We start from the raw sequence: 22954 nt of genomic DNA on the forward strand, positions 1-22954 counted from the left end.
AATTTGGTAACCTTGACAAAAATCAGAGACATTGTAAGAGCTTAAAAAGCTAGGCTGACCCACCTTTAGACATCTGGTATAATTGAAGACAATTTCAACTTCCATTAAGACCTTTGTTATGTGCAGACCCTGTCAAAAAAAATGAGATAAGCCTTATATAACTGTAAAAAGCAGCAATTCATCTGCATTCATTTTAACTTGAAACCTGCTGGTAGAAGATATGAATTAGATAATTTGACAGCATGTGTTTTGGTGGTTGTTATAGCTTATGAGAGACTTTGTAATGTTCTTTTTCCTCACTTCATATTACCAAAGGTCATATTCCCACATTCTGTATTACTAAAGATAATATCAAAAACTACATAGTTTTTGCCATTTATCAAAAAATAGTTTTCTGACACATTTTTATATAGATCTGGTTGATAGATTAAAAACAGTTCATTAGTTAAATCTGAATTTCAGAAAAAACGTTTAATGGAACCAGTTTCCCGTTTTTATATTTTCTGTATCTGACAAATCTGTATAGATCTGTATAAATACAAACTAAAAAAGTAGTTCTGGCCATCTCAATGTAAGTTTAGGAATGTAAATAAATAATTTCATTTGTAATCACCACATTGACATATATTCATTTGTCATTTTATAGAAGATATATAATAATTGCATTCCTTCTACTGGAATTAAAATAGTAGTGCCTTGTCACCTTCAGATGTTACCTGACTAATTGGCAAACATAGATGAATTGAAGAGACTTATGATAGGCCTCCTCAAGTACATACTCAGTACATGAACACTGACGTCCTTGTAGTAAGATCAACATGGGAAAAAATAACCAGCCTGTTTTTGAGTTAACAAATAGAAACAAATACCAGATGGATCAAAACACTACAGGTCTGTGTGAATAATTGTCCTCCTCTCCTCCCCCAACCTTGATTTTTTTCTCTTACAATTAAATTTATTGTAAGAGAAAAAGACATATCTGTCTGGTTACACTCAGATATCACCGAGTAGATTCAGTGAAAAGAGACTTTGACTCAGACTTTGACTATTTTCTTGTCCAAAAAAGTGAATATAATAATACTACCAGCATTCAGAAGTTGCTGGGAGGATGAAAGAATATCACCTTTTTAGTCTGTGTACAGTTAAGCACAAAATTAGTGCTAATTAGTTAGGTAACATCAATTGTGTATTTTTCTTTTTTTTTTTTTTTTTTATTATTATACTTTAAGTTCTAGGGTACATGTGCATAACGTGCAGGTTTGTTACATATGTATACTTATGCCATGTTGGTGTGCTGCACCCATCAACTCGTCAGCACCCATCAATTCATCATTTATATCTTGTATAACTCCCCAATGCAAGCCCTCCCTCCTCCCCCCTCCCCCCTCCCCATGATAGGCCCCAGTGCGTGATGTTCCCCTTCCTGAGTCCAAGTGATCTCATTGTTCAGTTCCCACCTATGAGTGAGAACATGCGGTGTTTGGTTTTCTGTTCTTGTGATAGTTTGCTAAGAATGATGGTTTCCAGCTGCATCCATGTCCCTACAAAGGACGCAAACTCATCCTTTTTTATGGCTGCATAGTATTCCATGGTGTATATGTGCCACATTTTCTTAATCCAGTCTGTCACAGATGGACATCTGGGTTGATTCCAAGTCTTTGCTATTGTGAATAGTGCCGCAATAAACATACGTGTACATGTGTCTTTGTAGTAGAATAATTTATAATCCTTTGGGTATATACCCAGTAGTGGGATGGCTGGGTCATATGGTACATCTAGTTCTAGATCCTTGAGGAATTGCCATACTGTTTTCCATAATGGTTGAACTAGTTTACAATCCCACCAACAGTGTAAAAGTGTTCCTATTTCTCCACATCCTCTCCAACACCTGTTGTTTCCTGACTTCTTAATGATTGCCATTCTAACTGGTGTGAGATGGTATCTCATTGTGGTTTTGATTTGCATTTCTCTGATGGCGAGTGATGATGAGCATTTTTTCATGTGTCTGTTGGCTGTATGAATATCTTCTTTTGAGAAATGTCTGTTCATATCCTTTCCCCACTTTTTGATGGGGTTGTTTGTTTTTTTCTCGTATATTTGTTTGAGTTCTTTGTAGATTCTGGATATTAGCCCTTTGTCAGATGAGTAGGTTGCAAAAATTTTCTCCCATTCTGTAGGTTGCCTGTTCACTCTGATGGTAGTTTCTTTTGCTGTGCAAAAGCTCTTTAGTTTAATGAGATCCCATTTGTCAATTTTTGCTTTTGCTGCCGTTGCTTTTGGTGTTTTAGACATGAAGTCCTTGCCCATGCCTATGTCCTGAATGGTACTACCTAGATTTTCTTCTAGGGTTTTTATGGTATTAGGTCTAACATTTAAGTCTCTAATCCATCTTGAATTAATCTTCGTATAAGGGGTAAGGAAAGGATCCAGTTTCAGCTTTCTACTTATGGCTAGCCAATTTTCCCAGCACCATTTATTAAATAGGGAATCCTTTCCCCATTTCTTGTTTCTCTCAGGTTTGTCAAAGATCAGATGGCTGTAGATGTGTGGTATTATTTCTGAGGACTCTGTTCTGTTCCATTGATCTATATCTCTGTTTTGGTACCAGTACCATGCTGTTTTGGTGACTGTAGCCTTGTAGTATAGTTTGAAGTCAAGTAGCGTGACGCCTCCAGCTTTGTCCTTTTGACTTAGGATTGTCTTGGCAATGCGGGCCCTTTTTTGGTTCCATATGAACTTTAAAGCAGTTTTTTCCAATTCTGTGAAGAAACTCATTGGTAGCTTGATGGGGATGGCATTGAATCTATAAATAACCTTGGGGAGTATGGCCATTTTCACGATATTGATTCTTCCTATCCATGAGCATGGTATGTTCTTCCATTTGTTTGTGTCCTCTTTTATTTCACTGAGCAGTGGTTTGTAGTTCTCCTTGAAGAGGTCCTTTACATCCCTTGTAAGCTGGATTCCTAGGTATTTTATTCTCTTTGAAGCAGTTGTGAATGGAAGTTCATTCCTGATTTGGCTCTCTGCTTGTCTGTTACTGGTGTATAAGAATGCTTGTGATTTTTGCACATTAATTTTGTATCCTGAGACTTTGCTGAAGTTGCTTATCAGCTTAAGGAGATTTTGGGCTGAGGCGATGGGGTTTTCTAAATATACAATCATGTCATCTGCAAACAGGGACAATTTGACTTCTTCTTTTCCTAACTGGATACCCTTGATTTCTTTCTCTTGCCTGATTGCCCTAGCCAGAACTTCCAACACTATGTTGAATAGGAGTGGTGAGAGAGGGCATCCCTGTCTTGTGCCAGTTTTCAAAGGGAATTTTTCCAGTTTTTGCCCATTCAGTATGATATTAGCTGTGGGTTTGTCATAAATAGCTCTTATTATTTTGAGGTACGTTCCATCAATACCGAATTTATTGAGCGTTTTTAGCATGAAGGGCTGTTGAATTTTAAAAGCTTATCCACCATGATCAAGTGGGCTTCATCCCTGGGATGCAAGGCTGGTTCAACATTCGCAAATCAATAAACGTAATCCAGCATATAAACAGAACCAAAGACAAGAACCACATGATTGACTCAATAGATGCAGAAAAGGCTTTTGACAAAATTGTGTATTTTTCTTACGGTTTCTCTCAAGGAATTAGAATTAGCTTCTGAGATTTAAGTTATAAAATTAATGCCCCATGAATCCTAGCAGGAATGTGCAAAGCACTTTGAAAGAGTAGTGGTGGTCCCCAAACCTGTAAGATGGCATACCTGAGTGTAAGCAGATAGGCGTGTCTTTTCTTTATATAAATTTAAGTGTAAACAGAAAATAGAAGTAGTGGGGAGGGAGAGTATTCACATAGGCATCACGTATTTTGATCTCCCTGGCATTTGTTTCTATGTTAACTCACAGATATGCTGGTTACTTTCTTCCCATGTTGGTCTTCCTACAAGGATGAAAAAGGTTGCTTACGAGGGTGGAAGCAGTTTCATTTCCATATATTTGCTTTCATTCATGATTAACTTGAGTCTTTTGCTGAGATCTGCTGACACATCGGGTTTCAGAAGTTGCATGGCTCAGGCGTACTTTTGATACATTTACCAAGATAATGAATGCCTTCATAAGGCCCCCAGACAGACCTGTTTCTTTGAGGTGGTACTGATAACTCCATGTAGCCAATAATGGAATCTTCTTCTTAGTTGAATTTCTGCATACAGTCTGTGTTGGAAAAATTGCTTTAAACCATGTTAAAAAAGTTCATGTAAATATAGTGCTATCTGGCATTGAATATGGCTTAATTAATTTCATTTACTTCTAGTTTTTAGAATATCTCAGTTCTGTCATGTATCAGAAGTTAAGGTAGGAATTGTGCTAATTTTTTAATGGACCTATTAATAATGCAGGTAGGTTTATCATTTTGTACATCTACAAATAAACAAAATAATGTCCTCATGAATTAAGCTATGCTATATAAAACGTACTGCATATATGTATTCTTCCAAAGAAACTTAATCTTTTGAGAGAAAATATGTATATGTCGCATTAACATTGCTCCTAAGGTTAATGTAAATTTACTATACTCCAGACTTTTCAGCCTTGATTGGCAATACCCATAATGCTCCACAAAATGATAAATACTAGTTTTTAAATTTTTATTCAGTATTAACTGAAGACATGAAATGATACTCAAAATGTGTCTCAAAAATTCTTTTGTCTTTTATTATGAAACTTTAAAAAATACCAAGGAAATAGTATCTACAAATGCTTATTATAGGAGTAGAATATTGGCGGGACACCGTGGCTCACGCCTGTAATCCCAGAACTTTGGGAGGCCAAGGAAGGCGGATGACGAGATCAGGAGTTCAAAATTAGTCTGACCAACATAGTAAAACCCCGTGTCCACTAAAAATACAAAAAAATTTAGCTGGATGTGGTGGTGTGTGCTTGTAATCCCTGCTACTCAGGAGGCTGTCAGGTTAGCTGCATGAACCTGTGAGGCGGAGGTTGCAGTGAGCTGAGATTGCACCATTGCACTCCAGCCCCGGCAACACTGCGAACTCCATCTCAAAACAAACAACAACAACAACAACAACAAACAAATAATGGTAGACTATTAATCTGGAACCTTGCAAACTTGCGGTGGTTTTGTGGTACACCAATAAGTTTTCAATACCTCACATCACCTTTAAGCTCTGCTGCCCTCTCATATAAACAGGTCTAGAGATAGTTCCAACGTAACAGATCACAAAGCTCATCTAAAAGAGCAAGGATGTTGTCAAGTGCTGTGACTATGATACTTTTCCAGTCACCTTTAACCAAAAGAGCCACCTGAATTATCTGCTGTATGATATTCTAATAAAGAGTTCTAATATGGAAGTTATAGTTCTTAAATAAGTCCTTGTCGTGTGTGAAAGCAACACTTGGCAGTTCCAGAGCCTGAGTAGAATCCTCAGGCATAGACCCTCATGCTTGAAAGCAGGGAAGCCGAGTCAAGGAAAAAGGACCTTGCTTCAGCCTCTACTTCCATGTTCAGAAAAAGAAATATAATCACGTTACCAGCATCAGAAAGGTTGCTGGGAGGGTGAAAAGATATTACCTAAAAGATGTTTCTGAACTGTTTAGTTGGAAACAGTTAAGCACAAAATTAATGTTAATTAATTCGATAACACTAATTGTATATTTATCTTAAAAATACAGGAAACTAAACACGCGATTACTGAAATGCCAGTGATTTGATGGAATTCAAATTAACCATACTTTGAGATAAATTAGAAAAATGTTTGGTTTTGTTTTTTAAAAAATTGATATATATTCAGATGAATAAAGATTATTATAATTTGTAGTTACTACTCATTAAGTTTTTCTTTTATCCTAGAACTTTACTGCTGAGTAATATCATAAATTATCAATAATAGTAATATACAATGTGAAGAAATATACTGCATATACATTGATTTATAACATATACCCATTATAAGCCAAAATTTTTGAGAAATACATTTTTGAGAGATTATACATTAAAAACTGGATGAAGTTGATGTTTATATTTTATTTTTATGAAAATGAGTATAGAGCCAGGCGCAGTGGCTCACGCCTGTAATCCCAGCACTTTGGGAGGCCAAGACGGGTGGATCACAAGGTCAGGAGATAGAGACCATCCTGGTTAACATGGTGAAACCCTGTGTCTACTAAAAATACAAAAAAAATTAGCCAGGCATGGTGGCGGGCACCTGTAGTCCCAGCTACTTGGGAGGCTGAGGCAGGAGAATGGCATGAACCCAGGAGGGGGAGCTTGCAGTGAGCCGAGATCGCGCCACTGCACTCCAGCCTGGGTGACAGAGCGAGACTCCCATCTCAAAATAAAAAAGAAAATGAGTATAGAAATTCATTTCATTAAGTGTTTTATGTTCAAGATTTTATGTAATTCCCTTCAATATTCAACACCAGAAGGAATCAGTCTAAGATCTATATTATTCTGGTGGAATTCAGTTTTTTAGTTTATTTTTATTTTCACTTATTTTTTAGAATAACAAAAAATATTTTACTCAAACATAAGATTTACGGAAGTTTCCAGACAAGCCATACAAAATGGTCACAAGCTTTTTTTGAAGGGGGGAATCTATACTTGACAGCAAAGTCACAGTGTTATTATTGAGAGCTGTGATGTTTGTTTAACTTTCCCATTCTGGTTCAAACAATCAAGTTTGTCCATCTTCACCATCTAAATAAAGTTAGACCTGGCTAGGGAACATATTCTAAAGAACTGTTTAGCTGTTTTTAACCAATGCAGTTAGATCACCAAAAAAAGTGGGAAAGGAGTTCATAAATTAAAATAAAACTACCTCCCCCCTCAAAAAATAAAACAAAATAAAATGAAAAACACCCATGCCCCTGCAGCTAACCTGACAACTACCTTAATTCACAGTGCTTTACACTTAAACCAGGATTGGAGAAATGAATAAAAGCGGAGAGGGGCTACTGCTTTTAAATATTTCCCAACAGTCCAGATGACACTTCTGGCCTCAGCTCATACTTTACAACAGTGAATCAGGACAAGACATAGATTTGCTAACGTGCATTTAATCACCAAATGACTGAAGAAGTCTGGGCTTTTATTCTGTAATGTTTCTAAGACTGTGCCCATTAAATGCAAACCAAAAGAAAGAAGTCTTGGCAGAACAAGAGAAGTGATGCATACTTGATGATCGGATCAATTTAAATATTATTAATGGCAGATAACCTAGTCCCTGCTCTAGCAGTTTCTATGGCTCGGGCTTCGTTGGTCTTCCACTGCTCCTCCATATAATTTGCTAATGGATCATCTGGATTGGGAGCATTTGACAAGGCCTGGATAGATAGCAGAACTGTGTGGATCTGCAGGGCTGGGGAACACTTACCTTTCAAAATACCTAAACATATTCTCCCCAACTTGTCTACATTAGGATGATAAATTTTGGTCATGAAGCGCACTTTAGGGGCTGCCATTGGGTATTCTTCTGGAAGAAATAGTTCAAATTTGAAGGTCCTTCCCTCAAAGGGGGAATCCCGGGGGCCAGCAATGACCACATGAAAATAATGGGTGTTGCTCTCATATGCTTCTGCTTTGATGCCAGGAACTGGTTCTGCCAGCAAACGCTGGGTTTCCTTGATGATCCTGCGGGGCAGCCCAGCCATCCTGTCAGGTCCCAAGTTGGGCCTCTGGTCTCTAACTTCTAGTTTATATATCCTTGTTTTTAATGTACAAAGATATGCACTTTAGTAGGAAAAAAAAAAAAAAACGGTTGTCACTGTTTAATATGCATCAATTAACATAAGTAATCTATTTTCATGGTATTTCAGAACAACAAAGAAGAGCTCTTTCCTTAAAGCTTTAAAAATGTAATTGAAATCTGAAAACATATTCCATATAATTTACCATGAAAGGGAAGAGACACTCTAATACAGTCATATTCAATTTTTTTGCTTTGTTTATTACAATAGACATTTAGAACATGTTATCCTTAATTTCAATTGCTTTGCTGATTTGTCAGCTTGTCAGATTGTTTATTCCTTTTCCTTTTTGCAATAGAATGATAATGAAAATAAATTTTGTTTTTTGTGAAAATAAATTTATTTCTATAACAGTTAAATTGAAGTGATAATCTGATAAATCTGAATGTTATTTTAACAGTTTGTGCTCCTGTCATACTTTGAACTGTGAATTTTATTCAACTGCCCTCTATAAGGCAAGCTTTATGAATTCCTGCATTTTGATGAAGGCATTGTAACAGAACAATAATGTGAGGTAGAATAAACCTTTAAAAATTCCTGTGAAGATTATACTTATTTTTTATTATTTGTTATTTTCTGCCAGAATTTTGGACAAAGAAGTTAAGACCTGTGCTTTGGATGAAATACAAATTATTATCTCCTTTAAAGCTATTTCCATTTTTCTTTCGTAATGAAAAGCTTATTGATATATAATTCACATAGCATGAAATTGACCATATAAAGTGTACAATTCAGAGGTTTTTAGAATATTTATGGAGTTGTGCAACCATCATCACTATCCAATTGTATAATATTTTCATCATCCCCAAAAGGAACCCACACCCAAGAGCAGTCACTCCCATTCCTCCCTACTCCCGGTTTTCTGGTAACCAGTAATCTACCTTCTGTCTCTTTGGATTTGCCTGTTCTGGAGACTTTAGATAAATGGAATGATTAAATACGTAGTCTTTTGTGGCTTTCTTTTTTCCTTTATTATATTATTCTGAAGTTAGTTCATTTTGTAGCGTGTATCAATATTTAATTCCTTTTAATGAGCTATAACAATAATGAAATATCTTATGGCTATATCGCATCTATATTTATTGATTCATCAGTTGATGGACATTTAGATTGTTTCTACTTTTTGACTATTATCAACAATGCAAACATGAACATTGATGTGTCAGTGATTATAAAGACAGATATTTGTATTCCACTTGGGTACATACTTAGGAGTCAAATTGCTGCAGTGTATGGTAACTTTATGTGTAATATTTTGAGGACTGGCCAAACAGCTTTGCAAAATGACTGCTTCATTTTAAAACTAGAAATTTATGAGAATTTCCATTTTTTTCATGTTTTCATCTACAGTTTCATTTTCATTGTTTCCTTTTTTTTTTTGGAGATGGAGTGTTGCTCTTGTTGCCCAGGCTGGGTGGAGTGCAGTGACACAATCTTGTCTCACTGCAACCTCCACCTCCTGGCTTCATGCGATTCTCTTGCCTCAGCCTCCAAAGTAGGTGGGACTACAGGCCAACCACCACGCCTGGCTAATTTTTGGAGTTTTAGTAGAGACAGGGGTTTTCACCATGTTGGCAAGGCTGGTCTCAAGCTCCTAACCTCAGGTGATCCACCCGCCTTGGCCTACCAAAGTGCTGGGATTACAGGCATGAGCCACCACGCCCGGCCGATATTGTCTTATTTTTTTAAGTTGTATTATTCTATTAGGTGTGAGGTAGTATCTCATTGAGGTTTTGATTTACATTTACCTAATGAATAATGATGTTGAGCATTGTTTTATGTACTCGTCAGTCTGTTGTCTTTCTTTTTGGGAGAAATATGTACTCCAGCCTTTTGCCTGTTTTTTAACTTGTTCTTTCATTGTTGAATTGTAATAAATCTTAATATATTCTGAGTAAAAGTAATGTGTCAAATATATAATTTGTAAGCATATTCTTCTACTGTGTGCATTGTTACTTTTCTACTTCTATGAAAATGCTCATGTAGCTTTTGTCCTTTATTGATATGATGTGTTATATTGATTGATTTTTGGATGTTATATCAACCTTGCATTCCTAGTGTAGTAACCACTAGGCAATGGAGTGTAAGTCATTAAAGATGGGTCTGCATTTGGTTTGTTAGTATTTTGTTGAGGATTTTTATGTGTGTATTTATTAGAGATGTTAATGTATAGTTTTTTTCTCTTGTGATAGTTGTCTGGTTTTGGTATCAAGGTAATACATAGAATAAGTTCAAAGTTTTCCTTCCTTTTCTACTTTTTGCAAGAGTTTGTTAAAAACTGGTATTAATTAAATGTTTGATAGAGTGTATCAGTGAAGCAAGTGAAGTGAAGTAGGGTCCAAACTTTTCACTGTGGGTAGTTTTCCTAATTCCTGTTTCAATCTCTTTACTTGTTATAGACCTTTCCAGATTTTTTATTTATTCTTGAGTCAGTTTTGGTAGTTTGTGTTTGTCTAGAAATTTATCCTTTTAATCTAGGTTATCTAATTTGCAAGAGCACCATAGTTCATAGTATTCCCTGTTAATTTTTTTTTAATTTCACTGAAGTCAGTAACAAGGCTGCTTTTTTCATTCCTGATTTAGTAATTTGCATTTTCTCTCATTTCATCTTGTTTCATCTAGCTAAAAGTGTGGCAATTTTGTTAAACTTTTGGTTTTATTGGTTTTCTTTATTGTTTTTTTTTTCTACTGTCTATTCATTAATTTCCACCCTTAATGCTATTATTTCCTTCTTTCTCATTGCTTTGTGTTTAGCTTGCATTTTTACTTTTTCTAGTTTCTTTAGATTGAAGGTTAGGTTATTGATTTGAAATTCTTCTTGTTTTATACTGGCATTTACAAACATAAATTTCCCTTTACAGAATGCTTTAGCTTCATCCCCAAACATTTGTTCGTTTTATTAGAGGCAGGGCCTCACTATGTTGCTCAGCCTGACCTTGAACTCCTGGGCTCAATTGTTCCTTCTGTTTCAGCCTCTTAGTAACTGAAATTATAGGCATGGGCCACTATGACTGGCTAAGGTTTGTTGTGTTGTGTTTTTACTTTCATTCATGTCAATTATGTTGTAATGTTTCGTGTGTGTGTGTGTTTTACCCATTGGTTATTTAGAAGTGTGTTCTTTAATTTTCATACATGTTTAAGTTTTCTAATTATTCTTCTGTTATTGATTTTTGTTTTTAATTGTATTGTGTTTGCAGAAGAGATGATGAACTATTTAATAATACCTTTTAAATTTATCGAGGTGTGTTTTATAGCCTAGCATATGGTTTATCAAGGCACTCATGAGTACTTGACAAGAATGTCTTAATATATTCTGCTGTGATTGCATATTCTATAGATTATGGTTATACATGGTACCTAGTGCTGTTTAAGTCTTCTGCTTTCTTCATGATCTGCTGCATAATTGTTCTATTCATTGTTGGAAGTGCAACATTGAAATCTTCAGTGTTCATCACTGAATTGTCAATTAGTCCTTCAGTTTTCTTAGTTTTTGCTGTGTGTACTTTGAGACTTTTTCCTGGGGTTCAAATGTGTTTATACTTGTTATATCTTCCTGAATAATTGACCCTTTTTTCATTATTTTATATATATATATATATCTTTTGCTTTTATATCAGTTTTTGTTTTACAATCTATTTTTTAAAATATCGATAACAGCTCCCAGTTACTGTTTGTATAGTTTACCTCATTTTTGTCTTTTTACCGTCAACCTATTGTGTCTTTGAATCTTGTGGATGCAATATCATTGGATCATTTTTATAAAATCCATTCTTCCAAAGTCTTCCTTTTCATTGGAGTTTTACTTAATTACTTAATTGACTTTTAATGTAATTACTGGTAAGATATAATTTGTACATTATTTATTTTTAACATATCTTTTGCTTCTTTGTTCCTCTATTCCTCCATTACTGTTTTTTCTTGGGTTACATATACATATTTTGAAGTGTACTATTTATTACATTTATTGTTAATATACACACGCAAATATATATATATATATATATTTTTCTAAAGGTTGTAGTAGAAATTACAATTAAAACAATCTGGTTCACATTAATATCAACTAAAGTCAATATTATACAAAAATTTGCTGTAAAAGAGCTTTCTTCTGTGTACTCCTGCATTGTGCTATTATTTAATCCCAAATTGTATCTTTATTCATTATATAAGCTGAAAAACACAGTTTTATAATTATAGCTTTATTTAATGCCTTTTAAATCAGATAGGAGAAGAAAAAAATTACAAAAATACAAAATACAAAATTTAATACAAATACAAAATTTAATAATTTTTATATTTACCTATTGCCTTAATCAATTCAGACCGCTATAACAAAAATACATAGACTGAATGTCCTAAAGAGCATACATATTTTTTCGCAGTTCTGGAGTCTGGAAAGTCCAAGATCAAAGTACTGGCAGATCTGATGTCTGGTAAAGACACTTTCTCTGGTTTTAAGATGACCATCTTCTCATTATACCCTCACATGGTAGAGGGCAGAAAGACAGGAAGCAAGCTCTCTCTTGTCTCTTCATAAGAATATTGTTATAATCATTCTTCAGAGAGACAGAATGATTACAACAGTCATTATAACCTGATTATAACAGGGAAAGGGAGAGAGAGAAAGAGAGAGACAGGTGAGAAGGGATTTATTAGGCCAATTCTCTCACTCAATTATGGAGATTGAGAAGCTCCGTGATAAGCTGCAAGCTGGAGAACCAGAGAAGTAAGCATTATGGCTCAGCCTAAGTCTGAAAGCCTTAGAACCAGGGAAGCCAATGGAGTAATTCAACAGCTAGTTCAAGTTTCAGAGTCCGAAGGCTGGAGAATCTGGAGTTCTGACTTCCACAGACAGGAGAAGCATGTCCCATTTCCAGAAGAGGGAGAAAAATTTACCCTCTGTTTTTTCGTTATAATCTTGCTCCCAGCCAACTGGATAGTTTCTACCCACATTGAAGGCAGATCTTCACCACTCAACCTACCAACTCAAAGGACAATCTACTCCAGAAATACCCTCATAGATACACCTGGAGAAGCCCAATCATTCTAATCAAATGCCAAACCATCTGAGTTTCCTTTTCAGCAGAGGAGAGATAGGCTCAAAGCCTACTGAAGCATTGAGAATAATTAATGTTTTACCAGCTCTCTGTGTATACTTTAATCCAGTCAAGTTGACAGCCAAAGTTGATTATCACAGGTACTAATACCATCCTGAGGGCCCCATCTTCGTAATATTATTACCTCCCAAAAGGCTCACCTCCAAATACCATTCCATGGGAGTATGGTTTCAACACAGAATTTGGAGCAGAGTGTACACAAACATGTCCTTCATATCACCTATGTAGTAATCTTTAATAATAGTCCCTTTTATTTCTTCCTGTGAAGGCACGTTTTTATCTATTGTCTTTTCATTTCAACCTAAAGTTTCTTTCTTTGGTATTTTCTGTAGTACAGATATGCCAGGAATGAAATCACTAAGTTTTTGTTTATTTGAGAATATTTTATTTTTGCTTTCATTTTTGAAAAATTGATTTTCTGAATATAAACTTTTTGGTTGACTTTATTTTCTTCTTATACTTTGAATATGCTACTACCTCCTGAACTCTGTCCTTTTGGATTAGAAGTCAGCTGTTAATCTTATTGAAGATACCTTATACCCAATAAGTCATTTTCTCTTGCTGCTTTTTATCTTCTTTTTTTGTCTTTACCTTTGACAGTTTGTATATGATTTGTCTAAATGTGACTCTTTCAGCTTTTCTTACTTATAATTCACTGAGTTTCTTTTATATGTAGATTGATTTTTTAATCAAATTTAGGATATATTGGTAATTATTTCTTCAAATCCTCTCTAAGCAGTCCATGATCTTGTCCCCTCTCTCTTCACCTTCTTCTGCCAAGTCTACATTTCCTTCAGTTTTTATAAACTAAAATGTTCTTCCTATTACTGAACATTGTTTTAGCTATCCTGCCTCTGTTTTTTTGCTCATGCTGTATCCTCATTCTGTGACATTTTCAAACAACTTCTATTTGTTCTTCAAACTTCATCTTTACTGTAATCATTACTTTCCTCTCAAATACATTTTCACTCCACAATCTAATACAAATGTACTTCTTTTAAAGCAGTCATACCTTTCATCACAAAGTATAGTTATTCATTTGCATATTGAATACGATCAAAATAGGCAGAATTTTTATGTCCTCTGTGTTTTACTTCTCCTAACAAATCTAAGTTTTACTTTAGTATCACCATTTTTAACAGATAAATCCTATTTTAACATCCCAATATAGTACTTAGCCACAGTTTTTCTTGTTCCAGAGCTCACGAGCTCAGCCACTTGGCTATAAGATTCGTGAGTGCAGTAGGAGAGTTTAATGTAGATGGAGCATCTGTCCGCTGTTGTTCTATTTGTTCATTTGTTTTAGAAATACCATATATTGGTCAATTTAAAATCATAGAATGCAATGCTCTATTGCTTTGAATATTTGAATCAATTCTAGTTGTCACTTCAAAGTTGCTAATCTTCATTTTGGTGGTTCTTTTAGTGTAAGATAAAGTTTACATATATGAGCCACAGAAAGTATTTTTTTGCGAGAATAAAGACATTTATTAGGAAAGTTATTTAGAAAATTACAGTAACCTTGGTAAGGTATTTACTTCAACATCCAAGAGACGTTACATATTCAAACGGAGGTCTTTTCAAATGCAACCTAGCTTATTTCACTGAGATTTGGCATTAGCATTTTATCTGCTTCAACTAAATTGTAATTTGCTGTATTAGTGTATCTGTTCCCCATTAGAGTACTTTCTGGAATTCATGTTCATCTGTTAAAAGAGATGCCCTTGTCCTAGTACTAAAACCATAATGTTGATGAGAAAAAAATTTGAGGAAATAACCTGCCTCCTATGTAGGATATCTAATTTTATGCACACTATATTTAGTGTTAGCAACCTCCTTCGAGGGGTAGTGGGTAGCATACTTACATGACATACCCACCCAAAAAATGAAATCATGATCTATATTATTAGTTATTTAAAAATAAGCAACCAGAAAAGCTGTGCTATATCTATATATCTATATCTATATTTTTGGTGAACTTTATTTTCTTGTTTTTTCCAATTCCTAATATTTCTAATAGCTTATAGTTAGTTTTTAAAAATCCTCCAAATTTAAAATTTAGAAATGTATCATTATATGTTTTTATTAGACAAGACATAATTTCGGAACTATGACCTACATTTTAGTTTTGTTCACTTGAAATTCTTTAGGATTGTATGGAATAAGACATCTCTACCTACTTCATATTTTAATACATATTTGAAAGTTTTTCTGACACATTTAGTAATAAAAGTTAATGTATTAAATGTTTCCCAACTAGGATAAAATTTATTAACTGTGTCTAATTCAAAATGTTTTAAAAATAACAGCAGAAAAAAAGAGAGAGAGAAAAAGAAAGATATAATTAGAGTAGAAATCATTGATGCAGAAAAGAAGTACTCAGTGGTGCATTTTAACAAATCAGTAATTTTCTTCTTTCAAAAGATTAATGAATGGTCAAATTCTTCCAAGATTTATTGCAGAAACTATGGGAATGCATATTTATTAAAAGGGTAGAAATTAAGTAGTGAATGTAAATAAAAGTTAAGTTGAAAATTTTAATAAGTTCTGTTTATGTAGCAATTGAAATAAAATGAGTAGATACATACAACACATAAGGTAAGGCTAAAATCCAAGCTCAGTATATTGGCTGCATCTGAGGAAGGTAGGAGGTAAATAAAATCGTAGAGAACTACATGGCTTCAGTCTTCAGCTTTATGTTAAGTTTTATTTCTTAATCAATAAAAAAAATTATGTAAAACAAATATGACTTACATAACAGTATTTGACAAACCCAGATGGTGGATAGATAGCTTTTTATATGCTTAATATTTTCTCACTATAATATATCAAATTAGTTGAGTAAAGGGCTGCTGGAAGACAATAAAACTACCTTAGTTTAGAAATACCTATTACTAAAAAAGAAAATTCCTTTAGTTCATGATTTTAAAAAATAACACTTGCTAGTTTTTCTTTAAAAATTATAGCTTTATGTTTCCATTTGACCATTTGAATTTAATTTAGTGACAGATCCACACTGTATGACAGATTGCTTGGAAGTGATGAATGATGTACTTTCTCACTCTTGTATTGTAGTTGAATGCAAAAAACTGTCGATGGAACAATTTCTGCAATTTTAATTTTATTTATTTCTTATTATTTAAATTTCCTTTAGCAAAATAAAGATCACTACCTTTTTAACCCAAAGAAAATAACATAAAATATTTTAGGGGCTTGTCATTTAATATTTTAAAAATTGATTTATTTTTCAAACATTGTAATCTAATAGCTATGTTTGCAATTGATGCCTTTAACATACTCTTGGGCGATCATGGATTGTTTATGAAATAGAGCCAGTATGGACTATTTAAAATTTGATTAACAGAACAAAAGCCATGTTACAGTAATGCTCCCGTACTCATGCTTGTGCTCTCTGCAGTTTGAGTTACCCACAGTCATTGGCAGTCTGAAAATATTAAATGGAAAATTTCAGAAATAAACAATTCATAAGTTTTAAATTATGTACCACTCTGAGTAGTGTGATAAAATCTCACAACTACCTGCTCAGTTCTACCCAGGATATGAATCATCCTTTTGTCCAGCACGTCTATGCAGCATGTGCTACCTGCCCAATAGCCACTTAGTAGTCATCTCAGTTATCAGTTAGAAAAGCATAGTTTATACAAATTCGATGCTATCTATGGTTTTGGATATCCACTGGGGGTCTTGATACATATCCCTCCTGGATAAGGGGGGCTACTGTATTTCCGGAAATAATAAGTGTAATTATGACTTAAAATGCGATGTTTTGTTCAAATGAGATGCATAAAGCAAAAGGCTTAATTAGTAGTGTTAAATTTAAACATAGAGTAAGATAAAAATGCAAAAAGACTTTACACTGAGGCCCCTAGGAGCTTTGATTACAAACAGGGCATGTAAATCAGAAATGTTGGCATTCCTAAACAAGTCATACAGTGAGTTAAAGCACTCTTATGAAAAAAAAGAATAGAGAAGAAGAGTGGTTAATTGTGTTAAAAACAAGTCAATATTATGTATATTTTAAACGAGTTAAATTACTTCAGTGTTAAAAACTAATTTATAGACTAGGTAAATGAGAACCATCATATTCAAATTTCAGTAAGCTCAATATCATTGTGGATGTGGACAACTGTCTTGGTCCATTTGTGCTGCTATAACAAAATACCATAGACTGAATAATTTATAAGGAATATAAATTTATTCTTCACAGTTCTGAAGGCTGGAAAGTCCAGGATCTAGGTGGCAGCATGTTTGCTGTCTGATGAGGGTTTGGTCTCTGCTTTCAAGACAGTTCCTTGAAGAGCGTCTGTGAGAGGAGAGGAACGCTGTGTCCTCACCTTGCAGAAAGAAGAAGAGCAAGAGGGATGAACACTGTGAGAAGCCACTTCTATTATTTTTCTTTTTCTTTTTCTTTTTAATAGAGATGGGGTCTTGTTCTTTTGCCCAGAGCTGAAAGTCTGTGTCATGATCATAACTCCCTGCTGCCTTGAACTCTTGGGCTAAAACAATCCTCTCATCCCAGCCTCTGGAGGAGCTGATATTACAGGTGTGAGCCACTGTGCCTGACTCCGAAGCCTCCTTCATAAGGGCTTTAATCTCATTCACAAGTGGAGGAGGCTTTATGACTTGACTACCTCTTAAAGGCAGGCCCCCCGTTAATACCATCAAATTGGCCATTGCATTTTAACACCTGAATTTTGGAGGGACACATTCAAACCATAGCAGCAACTAAGAAGCTTCTGGTGACACTGGAAATGTTTGTAAGATGACAAACACAATTTCTAAACAACGGATCTCTTACTACTGTTTGTTTGTGAACTTTGTTTTGCCAAACACATAGAAAGGATTTTGTACTGACTCATCAGATAATGCACATTGCCTATTACTAAACAGAGGGAATATGTAATGATTTCAAGAATTTCACTTTATAAAGCCTTAAAGGAACAAAAATGAGTTCCTTTTCCAATTGATTTCCAATATAGATTGAAAGGACACACTAGTGAGCAAAATAAGATAATGCTAATCAACTTTTTATCTCAAAAAACTTTCAATTGTTTTATTTTTATTTATTTATTTATTTATTTATTTATTTATTTATTTATTTATTTGAGATGGAGCCTTGCTCTGTTGCCCAGGCTGGAATGCAGTGGCATGATCTCGGCTCACTGCAAACTCTGCCTCCCGGGTTCAAGCGATTCTCCTGCCGCAGCCTCCTGAGTAGCTGAGATTACAGGTGCCTGCCCCCACACCAGCTAATTTTCTTATTTTTAGTAGAGACAGAGTGTCACTGTATTGGTCAGGCTGGTCTCAAACTCCTGAGCTCAGGTGATCTGCTCGCCTGGGCTTCCCAAAGTGCTGGGATTACAGACATGAGCCACCACATCCGGCCTAAAGAGTTATTTTAATTAACAATTGTTCTTTACACATACCAGAATTTTTAGAAACATTCTCATTACACTATCAAGACAAATTAAGCTTTAAAAAATATAAAATGTTAGATCTTCAGTTTCTCTTAGAGAAGTAAAAACTTCTCTCAGAAGTATTTAAAGTATTTCTTTTTTTTTTTTTTTTTTTTTTTAAATATAGAGCAGTCTCGCTCTGTGGCCTCAAGGGATCCTCCTTCCTCTGTCTCCCAAAGTACTGGGATTGTAGGCACAAGCCACCATTCCTGGCCGATTTGCAGTATTTAAAGTGTTGCTCTGGCTGAAAGTTTTTCTTGTAGAGAAAAACATACCTGCTTAATGAACAAATTTGTATAAAACATCTGTGTTTCTTGTTCTTGCAGATACAAAATAATACACTAAAAATTGTCTGGTTCTGGTGTCAGGTTTTGTGGAATCTCTACTGCTTAACTTACTAGGTTTTTGACTTTTGAGAAGGGGAGCAAGTTCTCTTCACCTTTGTTTTCCCATACATCAAATGAGGATGACTATTTATCAGGGGTCCACGACTCCCAGGCTGCAGACTTGAACGAGTCGGAGCCCTGTTAAGAAACCGGGACACAATAAACATATGTGTGCATGTGTCTTTGTAGCAGCATGATTTATAATCCTTTGAGTATATACCCAGTAATGGGATGGCTGGGTCAAATGGTATTTCTAGTTCTAGATCCTTGAGGAACTGCCACACTGTCTTCTACAATGGTTGAACTAGTTTACAGTCCCACTAACAGTGGAAAACTGTTCCTATTTCTCCACATGCTCTCCAGCACCTGTTGTTTCCGAACTTTTTGATGATCACCATTCTAACTGGTGTGAGATGGTATCTCACTATGGTTTTGATTTGCATTTCTCTGATGGCCAGTGATGATGAGCAGTTTTTCATGTGTCTGTTGGCTGCATAAATGGCTTCTTCTGAGAAGTGTCTGTTCATATCCTTCACCCACTTTTTGGTGGGGTTGTTTCTTTCTTGTAAATTTGTTTCAGTTCTTTGTAGATTCTATTGCGGCACTATTCACAATAGCAAAGACTTGGAACAAACCCAAGTGTCCATCAATGACAGACTGTATTAAGAAGATGTGGCACATATACACCATGGAATACTATGCAGTCATAAAAAAGGATGAGTTCATGTCCTTTGCAGGGACATGGATGAAGCTGGAAACCATCATTCTCAGCAAACTATCGCAAGGACAAAAAAACCAAACACCGCATGTTCTCTCTCATAGGTGGGAATTGAACCATGAGAACACTTGCACACAGGAAGGGGAACATCACACACCGGGGCCTGCCGTGGGGTTGGGGGAGGAGGGAGGGATAGTATTAGGAGATATACCTAATGTAAATGACAAGTTAATGGGTGCAGCACACCAACATGGCACATGTATACATATGTAACAAAACTGCACGTTGTGCACATGTACCCCAGAACTTAAAGTATAATAAAAAAAAAAAAAAAAGAAAAAGAAAGAAAGAAACCGGGACACACAGCAGGATGTGAGTGGCAGGCCAGCAAGCATTACTGCCTGAGCTCCACCTCCTGTTAGATCAGTGGTGGCATTAGATTATCACTGGAGCACAAGCTCTATTGTGAACTGCGCATGCCGGGGATCTAGGTTGAGCCGTCCTTATGAGAGTCTAACTAATGCTTGATGATCTGAGGTGGAACAGTTTCATCCCCAAATCATCCCCCTTCCCTGGTGGAAAAATTGTCTTCCATGAAACCGATCCCTGGTGCCAAAAAGGGGGCCGCTGCAGTATATGAACACAGCAGAGGGGACTGTGATAACTTTTAATAGAACATGTGAGTGTCTGTCCCTTAGGAGAAAACACTTGAGAAAAATGAGAATAAGGTAAGCACCTCTAGGAACTGGGCAACATCACCCCTCCACGTATCTGTCCACGGTTGTCACAAAGTGCCTCCTCTGCTTCTTTTCCATGTAGCTCTCAAGCTTCTCTGCAGTTCTAGCATAACTATATTCAGGCCAAATTTGCCATTAAACAAAACAAAGAGACAACAGAGACTCCAACCACTCTGAGTAGCAGATTATTAAGTTTCATTTTCAGGGAACATCACAGGTGTTCATTAATGACACATTAAATGATGAAGCTTAACGTCTCTTTTAAAAATCTCATCTTTTGCTTAATTGAACTATTTCTAATATGTAAAATCTTTATATAGCATACAAAAATATTTTGAGAGTGCAAATGACATATTTTTGTCTTCAAGATTTCCCTGTGACAGCCCCACCAGTGATCCTGTTATGTTCAATTAAATGTGGTAATGAGTATCTGACTACTGGGCTTTATGTAACTACTTTCATTACATGCTTTATTTTTACTTCTGTAATGTCTTAATTATTCAAACTGTATTTTAATGCTAATTTATTCAGGTTTCTGCTGAGAATTCAAAAAATGGTGTCGATTTTATTTTATATTTATGTTCAATTTTTGCCAGAATTTTAACTCAGTCACTCATATTGAAGGTTTAAATAAATTGATAAATGGAATATATATTATTCCCACTATTTATTATAACTAAAGAAACCATACCTAAAAGTTTAATAAAACGTTGTGTTAAATTAAAGAGATGTAGATAGTTGATTGTTCATGGCTAATATTATTTTAAAACCTGGTACACAGGTAATCTGGCTTTTATAAGCCTATAAAACTTGTAAATTTTGATGAATTTCTTTACACCACAACTTTATAATTACTAATTATAATTACTTTATACTTGCTAATTTAAGCTAATTACTATATAATAATTAGCTAACATTAAACTTTCTGTTTCTATATTTGTCTTTTTATTGAAAAGCATTTTTAAACATATAATAAAAGTGAATTATAACCATAAAAATTGTTATTTTTATTCACATATTATAATGTGAGAGCCATGGAGTTTCTTTGATGTAACACATATGTGTTCCCTACTTCAACAAAAAAGTCATATATACAGAAATTAGCAGTAGGCCTGCAATTTATTTTCTTTTTCTTTTTTTTTTTTTTTTTTGAGATGGAATTTTGGTCTTGTTACCCAGGCTGGAGTGCAGTGGCACAATTTCAGGTCTCTGCAACCTCCTCCTCCCGGGGTTCAAGCGATTCTCCTGCCTCAGCCTCCTGAGTAGCTGAGGCTACAGACACACACCACCATGCCCGGCAATTTTTTTATTTTTAGTAAAGATGGGGTTTCACCACTTTGGCCAGGCTAGTCTCGAACTCTTGACCTCAGATGATCCACCTGCCTCAGCCTCCCAAAGTACTGGAATTACAGGCATGAGCCACCACGCCCGGCCCTTCTTTTATCATTTGGAAGAGAAGAAAGTTGAGGCAGTTACATTTTCTTCTAGCAGCTGACACCACTCCTGACAAGCAGATATTTACTAACAGAGAGCTCTTGTTTATAAAATGATTTTAGCATGATGTATTTGGTCTGTTTTAGCTGTTTCTATACTACCTACCACACAGAAATTGCAGCAATTACTATCATTTATATTAAGTTATACTCATTAGCTGTGCTTCAGACATCTTCTGTTACTTCATCAGAAGGTGCTAGGATGAACAGCAGTTCCTTTTTATGTTTTCAATCTGTGTTATCAGGATTATTGATACTACAAAGCATCTGACAAGAGAATCTCCCCTAAATTATAAATGGACAGGCTTTTGCTAGCTTTAGAAGCATTCTATATTTGTAAATTGATTGTTAATCAATTTATGTCCAAAGAGGCCATCATCACCATTCCTTAGTCACGAGTTACACCCATGAGTCTATATGTTTCTGTAATGTAAAGTTTCATACAATAGTCATATTGCATAAACATGCATTGTAGCTTTAAAAAAATCATTACTTTTGTATTCATGGATATTTACAAATAATGTGTGCAAAGACTGAAAAAATACAATTTTGTTTTATTTATCAGGGTCAAACAGAAAAGTTGCAAATCTCTGCTTTTTGTGTGTTTTCATTTTTTATTTTAATCAGAATTCTTTGGACAACCATTAGTATTATATTTTTATTGTTACCTTGTGACCTTTAGTCTATCTTCTTATTGCCAATATACAATGATTTTCCCATGAATATATTAGAGTTAATGGCACAGGAGTATGTAACACATTTAGATGTTTTTCCTAAAATAAAATATATTCTGAGATATCCGACCTGTGATGAAAGGATTGACCATGTATATTGTGTTACCTATAGAAGTCTGATTTAATGTAGTTCAGTAAAGAAAAAGAATAATCCCTGAACTCCAATTTCCCAAGATAATTATTGATACAAGATGTGAAATATTACAAATATAAAAAAGAGTAAATAGCAAAGGTTTTTAATATGGGCAAAAATTAGTTTCAAAAATTTAAACATGAATATAATTTTAGTGGAAATCAACCGGCAACATTAATTAATTAATGTATAATTAATATACAACCTGATGCAGCCTCCCTGAGGAGAAAAATGAGCCTCTAAACCTTTGGAATTTGCTGCTTCATTCTCTGACTTCACGCATAATTAAACCAACGGAAGTCTGTTAAATCATCGTGTACAGAAGCACTAAGTGGTTAAATCATCCTGGTGCTCCTCCCACCATTCTGTTATAAAAGTCATGAAAACACTCCAGCATA

At 34.9% G+C, this 22954-nt stretch overlaps 2 protein-coding genes across 3 annotated transcripts in view; one reads left to right on the plus strand and one right to left on the minus strand.

Annotated features, from left to right (window-relative positions):
* The window catches only part of GALNTL6 (polypeptide N-acetylgalactosaminyltransferase like 6), a 1271092-nt gene that overhangs the window by 580003 nt on the left and 668135 nt on the right, over positions 1–22954 (plus strand). The window lies entirely within an intron of this gene.
* LOC104662867 (ubiquitin-conjugating enzyme E2 N-like) lies at positions 7207–7665 on the minus strand. Its single transcript, XM_010363998.1, has one exon. It carries the CDS (start codon positions 7663–7665, stop codon positions 7207–7209), a length of 459 nt encoding a protein of 152 aa, XP_010362300.1.

The sequence above is a fragment of the Rhinopithecus roxellana genome, chromosome 2 (genome assembly GCF_007565055.1).
Source record: "Rhinopithecus roxellana isolate Shanxi Qingling chromosome 2, ASM756505v1, whole genome shotgun sequence".
Taxonomy (NCBI): domain Eukaryota; kingdom Metazoa; phylum Chordata; class Mammalia; order Primates; family Cercopithecidae; genus Rhinopithecus; species Rhinopithecus roxellana.